Source organism: Myxine glutinosa, chromosome 8 (assembly GCF_964187855.1).
Source record: "Myxine glutinosa chromosome 8, kmMyxGlut1.1, whole genome shotgun sequence".
Lineage (NCBI taxonomy): Eukaryota > Metazoa > Chordata > Myxini > Myxiniformes > Myxinidae > Myxine > Myxine glutinosa.
In genome coordinates, this window is record NC_136268.1 from 100,829,602 (window position 1) to 100,842,560 (window position 12,959).

Consider the following 12,959-nt stretch of genomic DNA (forward strand, 5'->3'; position numbering starts at 1 on the left):
TTGTACGGATATTGTATGGAGACCTTTTTACCCAGAGTCTACCATATCGTTGTCTATACATGTGCGAAATTTCAAATTGCACCTCAGACTTGGAACGAAAACCGATTTCTAGCTGCTTTTTCCACCTGCTGCACACAGCCTATAGGTTGGGTATGTTACAAGGACTGATCAGTTCGATTTTGGTGTCGATCCAATTCTGGATATGACGGTTTTTTAATCTTTCAAGTGATTCTTCATCATTGAGTGATTGGGCCAAAAACGATATATAGCATATTTCAAAAGGTGGTTAGATTTTCAAGAACAAGCTGATTAGATTTTGGTTCAGTTCCGGATCCAGATATGACATATCAGTGGGATGCAAAACATCAACTAATCAGCCTGGCGGAGGATGCTCTCTACCGAGTGCCGTTCTAGTTTTCATTGTTTTGTGTGCTTATATTGTGAGTATAGGTCAATGGCCCACACTGTCGGTTTAGCTTGAAACTGTAGAGATCACTAATAGTAATAGCACACAAGATGCACCATCAGGTGCAAATGGAGCATCACCTTGAAATCCTGGTGCAACGAGCAGAACAATCCAGAGTAATGAATGTACTACAAATTGGAAAAATGTAGCCCATGATTGAGATAATGGCACAAAATATAGATTTGTGAAGAGTTGCTCTTCATTGGTGATGAGCTGATGGTCTTTGGTTTGGAGGACCGAGTGAAGGAGACATGAGACATTGCTTTGAGGGCAGATGGGCTAACAGGAAGACCCGATAAGAAGGGATTGAAGGCAAATTGACTCTCCTTGGGCAACCCTCAGGCTTCTGCTTTTTACATTTGGAGATCACTGGCTGCTGAAGCCTTGGATATTTTGAGCTGAGGGGCCTTTTTCTGCTCTCAAAGTTAAACTGCTGTTTTATAACCAATTTCTTATAGCTTGTGGGTTGTGAGGGGCAGGGGGTGTTGAGTTTCATCCCTAGAATTCATCCAATTTTCATCAATTCATTTCATCCATCAATTTTGCTTCATGACCATTAATTAAGTGTAACGGATATAACTTGTGAACCTCTTCAGTTGGTATAACATTGGTGTTAGTTGGTGCTGACACCTTTGTGTGTACGCCATTGTGTGTAGGCAAGCGCTCTCATCTGCGCCGCACATCTGAGAAGAAACAGCCGATGGCTGACACAGTGCGGCGACTGCAGCAGTCGGGGATTTGGAAACTCGAGCAGGAGTTCTACGAGTTTGCTCGAGAGCAGTTTGCATTTGTTCGAGCGCACGCGGTGAGGGAGCGCGATGGGGAACTCATTCCACTCGCACAAAGCTTTTTCTACGAGAAGATTTACCCCAAGCAAGCCTAGCACATTGTCCATCCTCACCTCACCTTGCTTGTGCTACCCTTTGCCCTTCTATCCATCATCCCACCCACCTCCCAATTCTTCTTGACTCCTTTCCTGGGACTGCCTGGCCCCTGGCGTCTCTTCGAGTCCTCTCCCAGGGTTGTTGAACTACTTCTTTCAAGAGTTATGTGGCTTCCTGCCTGAAACATGCATCTATCTTTGCTTACTCAGTCGCACTTGGACCCAGTGGCCGAATATTACAAATGAACAGACCTTATGAACACCTGTTTTCTAGGTAGTCGAGTGTCGATGAGTGTCGATTGAAGGAATGAACTTGCTGAATCTACATGACTCGTGTGCAGGGTTTCCCACCGCTTGGAGAGCCAATGCACCTTTGAGCCCCTGGCTTATTTGCAGCTGAATATGCTGTGAAGGTGAACCAACTGCACCTTGTGTAAATACCATGGAATGAAGACCATTAAGGTGGTGTTGTTACTGCTGTTTTTTTTTTTTTTTTGGGGTTCGAGCCATCCTTTTGTAATGGAAGTGCTCTAGCTTGAAATATGTTCAGTTTACCGAGTGCAGTGCTCTTTTTTATTTTGCACATTTACATTTTCAAAATACATAAGGCCCTCGGGGTACATCATTGGGGTCTTTAACTTGTCTAATTTTTTCAGGAAGTTTGGGTTAGAGTGGGGGGCTTGGATTGTTGGGGATTTGGAGGTTGGAAAGGCATGATATTAATTTTGTTTCATAGACATTGTTGGTGGCGTCTTCTGGTTCATCCAAATGTAGTTATTATCAAAAACAAGGCCTGAGATTGAATAAGACTTTGGACCTTGGATCACTTGTACATCTCACTTACTGATTTTGAGTCAAGATGGCCAAAAATATGTTCATTTGATGTTGAAGAAGAAAAAGATGTTCAAAAAGATTTGATGGCAAAAAAGATGAGTCAAGATTTTGGAAAGGGAATCCGGGTGGATGGGTGTGCACTGTGCAGGCATGTTCGAAAGGGAATGTGGGTGGTTGAGTGTGTGGGCATGTTCGAAAGGGAATGCGGGTGGTTGAATGTGTGGGCATGTTCGAAAGGGAATGCGGGTGGTTGAGTGTGTGGGCATGTTCGAAAGGGAATGCGGGTGGTTGAGTGTGTGGGCATGTTCGAAAGGGAATGCGGGTGGTTGAGTGTGTGGGCATGTTCGAAAGGGAATGCGGGTGGTTGAGTGTGTGGGCATGTTCGAAAGGGAATGCGGGTGGTTGAGTGTGTGGGCATGTTCGAAAGGGAATGCGGGTGGTTGAGTGTGTGGGCATGTTCGAAAGGGAATGCGGGTGGTTGAGTGTGTGGGCATGTTCGAAAGGGAATGCGGGTGGTTGAGTGTGTGGGCATGTTCGAAAGAGAACTGAGGTGGGTGAGTATGCGGGCATGTTCAAAAGAGAACCAGGGTGGGTGAGTGTGCTGGCATGTTTGAAAAGGAACTCGGGTGGGTGGGTGTGCGGGCAGGTTCGAAAGAGAACCCCGGTGGGTGAGTGTGCGGGCATGTTTGAAAGGGAACCCGGGTGGGTGGGTGTGCGGGCAGGTTCGAAAGAGCACCTGGGTGGGTGAGTGTGCTGGCATGTTTGAAAGGGAACCCGGGTGGGTGGGTGTGCGGGCAGGTTTGAAAGAGAACCCGAGTGGGTGAGTGTGCGGGCATGTTTGAAAGGGAACCCCGGTGGGTGAGTGTGCGGGCAGGTTCGAAAGAGCACCTGGGTGGGTGAGTGTGCTGGCATGTTTGAAAGGGAACCCGGGTGGGTGGGTGTGCGGGCAGGTTTGAAAGAGAACCCGAGTGGGTGAGTGTGCTGGCATGTTTGAAAGGGAACCCGGGTGGGTGGGTGTGGGCAGGTTCGAAAGAGAACCCCGGTGGGTGAGTGTGCGGGCATGTTTGAAAGGAAAATAGGGTGGGTGGGTGGGTGTGCAAGCGTGTTTGAAAGGAATCTGGTTTTATGGCTGCTGGGGTTTATGTCACACTGTTTAAATATTTTTGGTATTTGTTCATGGGCTGGAAGATGTCTCTATATGCCATTGTCATGGGTTGGTTCCTCTGTTGACGAAAGATAATTTGTATGATATGCGGATGAGTGCAAATTCACCCTAAGGCCTATTTTTAAATCGGTCTTATTTAAACCACGAACACCATGCCTTCCCTATGTAAAAGTGTCGTGTTAGCACCACCTGGTGGAAGTCTGTATTACAAGTGGATGGGTTCTGAGCTTGTCAATAACAATTCTTCAAAGGGAAAATGAAAATGGCTGCTTGAGCTGGGAGGAGTGGTTTATTCAACCAGGTGTCCTTGGGTGTGTGTGACATCGCGGTCGTTTTGGGATCGTTCATTAACCAAGCTGTGGTTAGTTCTAACTGTAAGCAAACACTGATGTGATTTGACGTTTTAACACATTATAACAATTGCCTCCTTTTGATTTCTATTGCTGAAGGATGGACCAGACTTCTCCCCCTCTGTTGACAATTTGAATGCCTTTTGGGCAATGTTAACGGTACATGTTAACCAATTTAATCTAACAACCTTTGAGGGGGCTCTTGATATGATTGATACGATAACTGCATTTTCATATTGATTCGTCTGCAGAGCGTCAAATGCAGAGAGCACAGTAAATTTGTTGTCAAGACATGACCTGTGCATGGAAATGGAACATCTGAAAGGCCTGAATAGAGCCTGCAACATCTCAAATTGAAGGCTTGAATAAAAACCGATCCCCTTAACTACTGACCTTTCACTTTTGGTTCAGGGATTTTCCATGTGTTAGTGAAATCTGCCGCTTCAATGTTATTAAAGCTCAGATTTCCGAACCGGATTTGTCGTGTTTTTCTGTTATACACCGAACAGCAATAGAAACGTCACTTCATAAAAATAATTCCTGAACATTTCCCATAGAAATATCAATGCATTTCGTTTAGATATCTCGTTATTTACATTAGTCTGTATCTAAATTTAATCATAACTACCGACAGTGGTGCACACGTGGATAAAAACAGGTCACCAAAACACAGGCAAAAAAAGGACCATGGTACAAAGTCGTGCATGATTCCCATGGAAATCAAAATGCACATGCGTCTCCTTGTGACTTTCCCTATAAAAGGCACCCCAAAACGTGTGCACCCCAAAACGTGTGTTCATCATTCGTGTTTCGATGCCAGCGCCATGCCCAGACTTACGAGGATTCAGAGAGACCAGGCTATTGGAAGATTGCATGCTGGACAGACTGCACGGATGGTTGCCAATGCTTTCCATGTCAATGTGAGAACCATCTACAGGTTACAGGAACGATACCAGGCCACCAACAGCACCGGTGACCGCCCACGCAGTGGCAGACCGAGGGTAACAACACCACGACAGGATCGACAGACTGTGCGTCATCACATCCAAGATCGCTTTACCAGGGCTACAGAAACTACAAGACAAACATTTGGAACCCACCAGAGACACATTAGTGGTGATACAGTCCGTCGACGTTTGAAGAACAGGGATGTCCGTTGTCACAGGCCGTATCGTGGCCCCATTCTTACAGCTCGACACTGACCTGACCGACTACAGTGGGCCACACAGCATCAAAATTGGCGTTACCAGCAGCGGAGAACCGTTCTTTTCTCAGACGAAAGCCGATACTGTGTTTCCACGGCAGATGGCAGAATGAGAGTTTGGCGTAGACGTGCGGAACGCTACTCAGATGACTGTGTGATGGAAAGAGACTTGTGGGGTGGTCCAAACATCATGGTATGGGATGCTATTGCTCTCAATCACAAAGTCGGTCCTGTGGTGTTCCAGAATATTGGTCCAGGAAGAGGCAATGGTGTCACAGCTGCTCACGACATCGATCAAGTCCTCAGACCTCACGTTGTGCCACATTTTGGACGTCACGGAAATCATGTCTTCCCAGCAGAACAACGCCCGTGCCCACACTGCCAGAGCAACAAGAGACTTCCTGCAACAGAATGGCATCCAAACCATGCACTGGCCTGCGCTCAGCCCCGATAGAGCACTTGTGGGACGAGGTTCAAAGAAGACTGAATGACGTTCGACCAAGGCCGACAACTGCAGCTCAACTCAGTCAGGCGTTTCTCAGAGTGTGGGCCCAAGTGACAAATGCCTTCATGAACCGATTAATCCACCCCATGTGCAGACGATGTATGGCTGTCATCAACGCTCACGGAGGTCACACAAGATACTGATTTTGACCTCCCTTGTTCTCACCTGGTCTTGTGTTTTTCTTATTCAGAACATTTCACATTATTGTTTGAACTGTGGTGACCATACCTGTAATGTTTCATGTTGATCCTAAATCTCAATTCGTGTTGATCATGACTTGAAAATAAAGACTCCAAAATATTGATTCTGACTGACGTTTCTTTTGCTGTTCAGTATATCTTCATCCCGGTGTTGCTGTTATATCCCGTCCTCACCCCACCCACTGAAACCTCCCCTCACCTCCCATCCACTCAAACCATCTCCTCACCATGCTCCCTCAGTCTCTCCCTCACCCCGTCCCTGCACAGCTCCCCCACACCCTCACAATGCCTCCTCCCCTGTCCCTGTGTGGACCTCCTCAAACATCCAAGGTCTCTGCTCCAACTGGACAGATCTCTCAATCCAGGCTGCTTCCAATAAACCAGACATCTGTTTAAGAGAATCCTTCCTCCCACAGGACGTCCCTGACTCCTTGGTGTCTCTCCCCGGGTTATTGTCTCCTCCTATTTCATAGGCGTGAACCACACCCTGGCGGTTGCACTTTACATAAATAACTCAATTTCTCACTATTTGTTTACTGATCTTACACCTCCCAACTCCCCCGGGGCAATTTTGGCTGAGACTTCCCCATTGCCGCCACCTCTTGTTCATCTGTGTGTTGTACCCTTCTCCAAACATTTACTCCTTCCCTCCATCTACATCTGTCTCTCTCTCTCTCTCTCTCTGACAACATGGAAAACTTTTAAACACTCATTCCAACTCTTTCTTCCTCATATGTGGTGATTAAGCCTCCCACGATAGGATAGCGGAAGGCTTATTTATACCTGTTGTCAGGTTTGTTTCTACAATTGGTGCCCCCAATTTTTAGTGGAGCCACAGTTTGTTGGACCACTCAAAGTAGTAAACCACCATTTAGAATTTTTTTTATTCCTTCATGCACTCCCAATTTCCAAGCTTTATCGGAGCCAGCTGGGACTTCCAAAATTAAATTTTGCAACAATGTTGATAAAGCATGTGGGGTTGACTGAATTTATTTTGACCTTGACCTAATTTTAAGATCATGACCTAATTATGGCCATTTTAACATTTTCACCCAAAACAAGACCAAGGTTTGTGTGATCGGAACAAAATTTCCCTCACTAGATAGCCAAGAGTAAGACACGTTTACACTTAATTTACATACAAGGCTCCGGGTTAAAGGTAAAGGACGAATGGCGCTCTGAAAAAAAAAAAAGTGTCGTTTGTCATCGCTCAATTTTGCTAAGGTGGACTCTCAGACCGCTTAGCTTCCCAAGATGTTCTTCCATCCTAATAGTGTACCTGCACTGAAGTTGTGCACCTGTTTGATTTGTGTCCTTGACCTCCTTTTTTGGGGATTGTGACCTCATTAACAAAAAAAAAACACCTTTTTGATTACACAGTACTTGAATAATTTTCCTCCGATTTCATGATGTTGAGTTTAATGTATAGATTTAGATGGGGACAATTTTTTTTAATTCGCCCTCTATCCCTTTATCATGTTGAAGGTCTAGGACTCTAGGTGGTGGTCCGACAAAAAACTATGTTATCATTGTATCGTGGATCAAGGGTAAGTCGCGGGTGTTCACCAAGGGTAAGCTCGGAGAGGCTTGCCCTTGGTGATCACTTTGTGATCGCAGGTATCTGGGTTCAATTGTCACCGTGCAAATTGGCTGGGTGTTGATACCTCTCACCAGTCAGTGCACTTCAACAAAGGACTTCTGTGAGTCAATGGAACTCAATCTGTGAACTTTCCAAACCTGATCTCCTCAAATGTCAAAGCCTCCCTTCCTTTGTCAACCTTCCCTGAAAATGTCTCCTGCTCTTCCTCTGCTCCAATTGATTCATCTGATCCTGTTTGTGAAGGTCAACATGTCTATGGCAATTCTCAGAGAGCTGCCTTAACGCTGGTGAGCCTGGCAGTTCAATCGAGCAGACTGGCAGGGACTGCAAGCAGCCATCTCTCTTCATGACTGGTCTTCCATGTCTACTTCCCCTGGTGTTAACTCAGCCTGGGAATTCTTCCACAGAAACCTGCTATCTCTCATGTACAAATTCATCCCTTCCTGTCTTCAGATGTCCCACCCTTCCTCCCATCTATGGTACGCTGAATCCTGTGGTGAGGCAGTTGCCCTGAAACAACTTGCCTTCTCTTCGTGGAAAGGAAACCTGACCGAAGGCAATCTCGGTGCATTCCAAAAGGTCCGCAACAAGTGTGTCCACTCTCAGGAGAGCCAGAAAATAACGTCTGTCCAACCTCAAGAATGAACATTCAAACTTTGTCTCTCTCCTCTAAAACCTGGTGGCACCTTGTTAAGTCAATCTCCGGAGTATGCTCCCCTTCCCTCTCTTCAAACGGCAACACAGCACTCTGCTCGTGAGAAGGCTGAATGCCTCAATTCTGTGTTCGTTTCCAAACATTGTGTCCATAACCCATCACTCTCTGGACCCAACTGCTCCTGGACTCTATATTTTGCACCTGAGAAGGTCGAGAAGTTTCTGGCTACCTTCAACTGATTCTGCAACCAAACTGGACGGCATCAGCTCACACTTCCCAAAAACCTGCTCTTGTGCTCTTGCACATCCTCTCTCCACCATTTTCATCCTATCATTTGCCTTAGATAATCTTCCATCTACTTGCAAATCCGCCAATATAATCACTGCTTTGCATAATAAAGGTGAACAAGATATTCCGCTCACAAGGTTCAGACATACATGACGGCGGCCATCTTGGATTTTGACGTGGCTCCCCAATTTTCAATAGCGTTCTTCCTTATGCGTAGATACACCCACACACCAGATTAGAATTCGGTCCTACGCTTACGCATGCACGCACGGGAAAACCATAGTCCCCCTTTCGCTCCGTGGTGCGACGGGGGACAAAAACACAATCCCATAACTACAGACCTCCCATCATTAAGATCATGGAATCCATCATCAGAGTTTATATAAAATCCTTCTTTTTCTCCAACGGCCTCATCTCTGATCAACAACCAGGTCGGTCCACCTTGGACATGCTGCTCCGACTCCCAACAATGGATTGAGGCCTTCAATATCAAATCGGGGTCGTCTCTCTTGACATATCCCAAGCTTTTGACTGGCATCACACCTTGCTCTCAAAACTGTCTGCCGGTGGCATCCAAGGCCAACCCCACTCTTGGATTACTGACTTCCTCTACTCTCGGAGCCAACGTGTGGTTCAATGGAATCATTTTATCTCCTCTCCCTGTCAAGGCTGGAGAGCCCCAAGGCAATGTTCTGGGCCCCATCCTCATAAATGATCTCTCTGACTCGCTGGAAAATCCCCTTTATCTATTTGCTGATTACTCCAACCTCGGCCGTGATGTCCCTCATCATTCAGACAGACAGGCAGGCAGCAGCCTCGTCCCTCTGTTCAGATCTTGACAAGTTAAATTGGCTGGCTTGAGAGCTTAGGGTCCTGAGTTTGAGCCCCTGTCGTTTCGTTGAATCAACACCAGGTGGGTTGACTCAGCCTGTCATCCTTCCAAGGTCGGCATGAGTACCAGCTTACTGGTAATGGGGGGTGGGGAGCATTGCATCAGTGGCACAGCTACACCCCTAGAAAATGATGCAGCCGAGCAGCCACAGGCTGCATATGAGCCACCACCAGACCTTAATAAAATCACAGGCTGGTGAAACACTTGGAATGTCTTTCAATCCCAACAAATCTCTCTCTCCAAAAGAACCATCTGGCAAACACTTCCATCTTTCTTAACAACCCTCTTGAGGAAGTTCAGTCACTCAAACTCCTGGGCCTATCAGCCATGATCGCTCTTTGGCAAGCCGCATCTCAAAGTTGGCCTCCAAAGCCAGCTGCCAACTGGGCATCCTGTCATGCAAAGCCCTTCTTTGGCACATCTGAACTCCTATCCACCAACAAGGCCTTAATCTTCAGCTTGTTGGAATACTTCTCTCGCTCTGAGCTGCAACTCTGCTTCACACCTTGCTCAGATTGATGCTGTGGAATCCAAGGTGTACAAGATTATTAGAATCTCCCAGGATGAAGGTGAGTCTGTGGGCCGATTACTTTGCCATCACAGATAGGCTGGTGGTGTCTTCTACCCCCTCCTTTCTGGTCTTGCACCCTAGCTGCTGGTTCCATGCTCTCCCCCCTGGTTTCTGCAGGGAGCATGCAATCCACCAGCAACCCCCTTCTGGGGAAATTACCTAAATCCAGGATCACTGCTCACCTCATTTGTTCCTCTTTTTTCCCCACCTGTGGAAGCAACTTCCACTTTCTATTCAATTTCATTTTTCCTCCCACACCTTCAAGACTGCTGTCAAAATATCAAATATGTCCCCCACTCCTATCAAACTCAAATCGTACCCCATTTACCATAATCTTTTCAACCCCCATTAAAAACCCTGCACTCCCAAGCCCACTTCCTTCCAAATTTCCAGCTTATCTTTGCTGGAGTTTGTTTCTGTATGGGGGAGATTTGTACATGGGCAGTATTACATGGGGGGTCGTAGGGGTGTCCAACCCCTCTGAGAACAGAAGGTAACCTTCACCATCGCTTACTCTCCTTGGTGTTGCCTAGAGTAATTTGGAGGCACTATTTGTACTTACAAATGATCAGAATGGCAATGTTTGTTCAGGATCTTTAATTTGTCCACAGATATCTGAACTAGAACCCTTAAATTGCATAAACTAGTGAGATACCCATGCTACGCACGGGTGGGAGGCCGAAGCAAACAGGCAACGCAGATACGGCGAATGCTAAAGCATGAAACCAATAAATTCCACATTCCTGTAGCACCTTCAGTCACATATCAGACATGGACAGCAAGTTCGTGAAGGACTTCCATGAAAAATGTACCCGTTCACAAACAAACGGGTACGTTCACGTATAGAAACATTGATCGTGGGTCTGTGGCGAATCTGCATATGGCGATCCGCGAAGTTCACGTTCAGAAAGTAGAAACCATCACGGCATGTTGTCATTCACTTGAACTCGATATCTTTTTAAATTCCAAACAACATATCTCCAATCACAAAATAAACTTAACATTATTAATGTTTCCTTCATTCTAAAAACTACCAAGTCAACAGTTAAAAGGATTGAGCCGATAGGTGTTACGGCTTTGGTAAAATCGATGGAGACAGCGATCTGTTAGCTTATACACCCCCCAAATAGCTATGTGGAATTCTCTCATGTAGAGATTAAACTCACTTCGTTTGAACTTTGGCCGAGGTCATTATTTACTTTTAATGATGTTTATATATGAATCAAAAAGAAGATAATTGGTTTTGGGTCGTCCTTTCTGCATATCGTGGGATTGTGAGTTGGAGAGATGACCGTGATGGCAGGGAGGTGGTTGGCGTTCTCTCAAGCAGGGATTCAACCCATGTCCTTATAAAAGGTCTTTGTCGGTGCAGTCGTTTGTGCGGCACCCAGGAAAATAACGTTATGCGGGAGTCCAAACCTGAAAATGCTGGAGGCCAAAACTGAAATTGGAAAAACAATATAGCCTATTTTACTCCAGTAGATCCCAGGATTACCCGTCCAAAATATCGTTGCGATCGGTTCAGCTGTTTTTGCGGTACCTTCGAATGGACGGACGGACAGACAGACAGACGGACGGACATTTGGTGAATTATAGCAAGATGGGGTGAACTCTGAATACACAAATTTAAAGTGTGTAGTATGACCGAAATATGCTCCGTTTGTGCAAGATAAAGACAAGCGTTACGCCTAGGTCCTCCGTCAGTGAAGTGATGCGAGTTGACAAAGTGGAAGACACAAGGTGGCCATCTTGGATTTTGACGTGGCGACCCAATTTTCAATAGCGTTCTCCCTTATGCGTAGATACACCCACACACCAGATTAGAAGTTAGTAGTTCGTTTATTTTTAAGGATATTTCGCTCACAAGGTTCAGACATATATATGGTGGTGGCCATATTGGATTTTGACGTGGGTTGCACCCACACCAAATTAGAATTCGGTCCTTCACTTACGCACGCACGGACAGAGGGGAAAACCATCGTCCTTTCGCTCCGCGGTGTGACAGGGGACAAAAAGTAAATACTCCTTCCAGGATCATGTTTATAAATAGACCCAAACATGTCATTTCTTCATCATTCCTTTATAAAGACTCAATCACACAATTACAGGCAACTTTATTGTACACTAGGAATAATCACATGTGCAAATGGCTTGGGATTTTGAAAGATGAGTCTGCTTGGGTGTTAAAACCAGGAGATATTGGTGAGAAAAGACAACTTTGATGAACGATGTGTTAACCTCCCAAAGCACAGGAACGAATGGGAACAACAGCTGGACTCATTATAATCACACTGATGGCGAGTAAACCCACCCCGAGCTCACTTCAATCCGAAAAATGGATACTGAGCTTCCGCTCCGTGTGCAGCACCAAAAGAAAATCTCAATCGGGAAGAACCCGCAGAATTGCCTCATGGGTAATGAAGGACTTCAAATGAAAAGTCAAAACGCACAACTATGTAATTTAAGGCCGAATACTGTGGATTCTTCAAAAAATACGAATTTACAAATTTAAGTGCAGGTGGAAGCGCAGGCAAACATCATGACAAACTGGCCTGGAAGGCCTCGGATGCAGCATGCAAGGGCGGCACAGCCTTTCAAATGGAGAAAAACTAACAATCGCTTGGTCTCGTTCCCCGGACAGCACCGTGATCGTCACCTCTTGGGTGGACTCGTGTTAAACAAAAAAAAAGAGAGCAAGGCGCACAAAAAACATGCACAAACACAAGCGTACGCATGGAGGGACAGACATGGATGCCATGAAAGCTCTTAAGGTCTGAATTTTCCACGTTAGTTATCAGACTCCATCACAGGCGTCTGTTGGCATGAGTGGTGGACAGCGTATGGAGGCAAACACGTTACAGACCACACGTGCATGCAAAGACCCGGGGCAGTTTCTGAGGACGGAATATCGACGTACAAGATGCAAAATAATAAGGAAATGCAATGTCAGGCAGCACAGGGAAATGCCTGAGGTCACGTGCCAGCTGTTCAGGACTTCACAAGGTCCAGGTAAGTCACCGGCACTTTTCCCCGTTGGTTTCCTCTCTCTCCCATTAGCCAGTCTGAGTCCAGGCCTGGAATACTGTAAACTGTGATTACCTGGGGGAACACGTAGCCTCTAGTTTTTCATTTACAGACAACATTCAATAAAAACTTTTGTAAAAGCAAAAGTGCAAAACATGTCTAAAGCAGACATTATAAAATAAAATGGGTTGTATCCGAGCAACGAATCGAACATCCTCTTCATGTGTTAAACTTTCCTTCAGACTCCATCCTTTCACTTCTTTCTCAATGAAAAGCCTAAAGCAGGGAATGTGAGAGGGCGGCACTGCACATGGAGCGTGCG

At 45.9% G+C, this 12,959-nt stretch overlaps 2 protein-coding genes across 9 annotated transcripts in view; one reads left to right on the plus strand and one right to left on the minus strand.

Moving 5' to 3' along the window:
- HS2ST1 (heparan sulfate 2-O-sulfotransferase 1) overlaps nucleotides 1-5,711 on the plus strand; it is a 136,648-nt gene extending 130,937 nt beyond the window's left edge. Inside the window, exons 7-8 of one of the 2 annotated variants that reach the window (XM_068124968.2) lie at nucleotides 1,123-1,271; nucleotides 1,691-5,711. In XM_068124968.2, coding sequence (XP_067981069.2) covers nucleotides 1,123-1,271; nucleotides 1,691-1,726 — 185 coding nt within the window. In that variant the 3' untranslated portion in view covers nucleotides 1,727-5,711. Of the gene's footprint in view, nucleotides 1-1,122 lie in introns of both variants that reach the window. The other variant, XM_068124967.2, reaches the window with a different exon arrangement.
- Nucleotides 5,712-11,677: 5,966 nt separating this feature from the next.
- Nucleotides 11,678-12,959, minus strand: part of SH3GLB1 (SH3 domain containing GRB2 like, endophilin B1) — a 28,096-nt gene continuing 26,814 nt past the window's right edge. For 5 of the 7 annotated variants that reach the window (XM_068124965.2, XM_068124962.2, XM_068124960.2 and 2 more), the window contains one exon: nucleotides 11,678-12,712. In XM_068124965.2, the coding sequence (XP_067981066.2) occupies nucleotides 12,602-12,712 (111 nt within the window). In that variant the 3' untranslated portion in view covers nucleotides 11,678-12,601. The remainder of the gene's footprint in view (nucleotides 12,713-12,959) is intronic. The other 2 variants (XM_078783578.1, XM_068124963.2) reach the window with 1 other exon arrangement.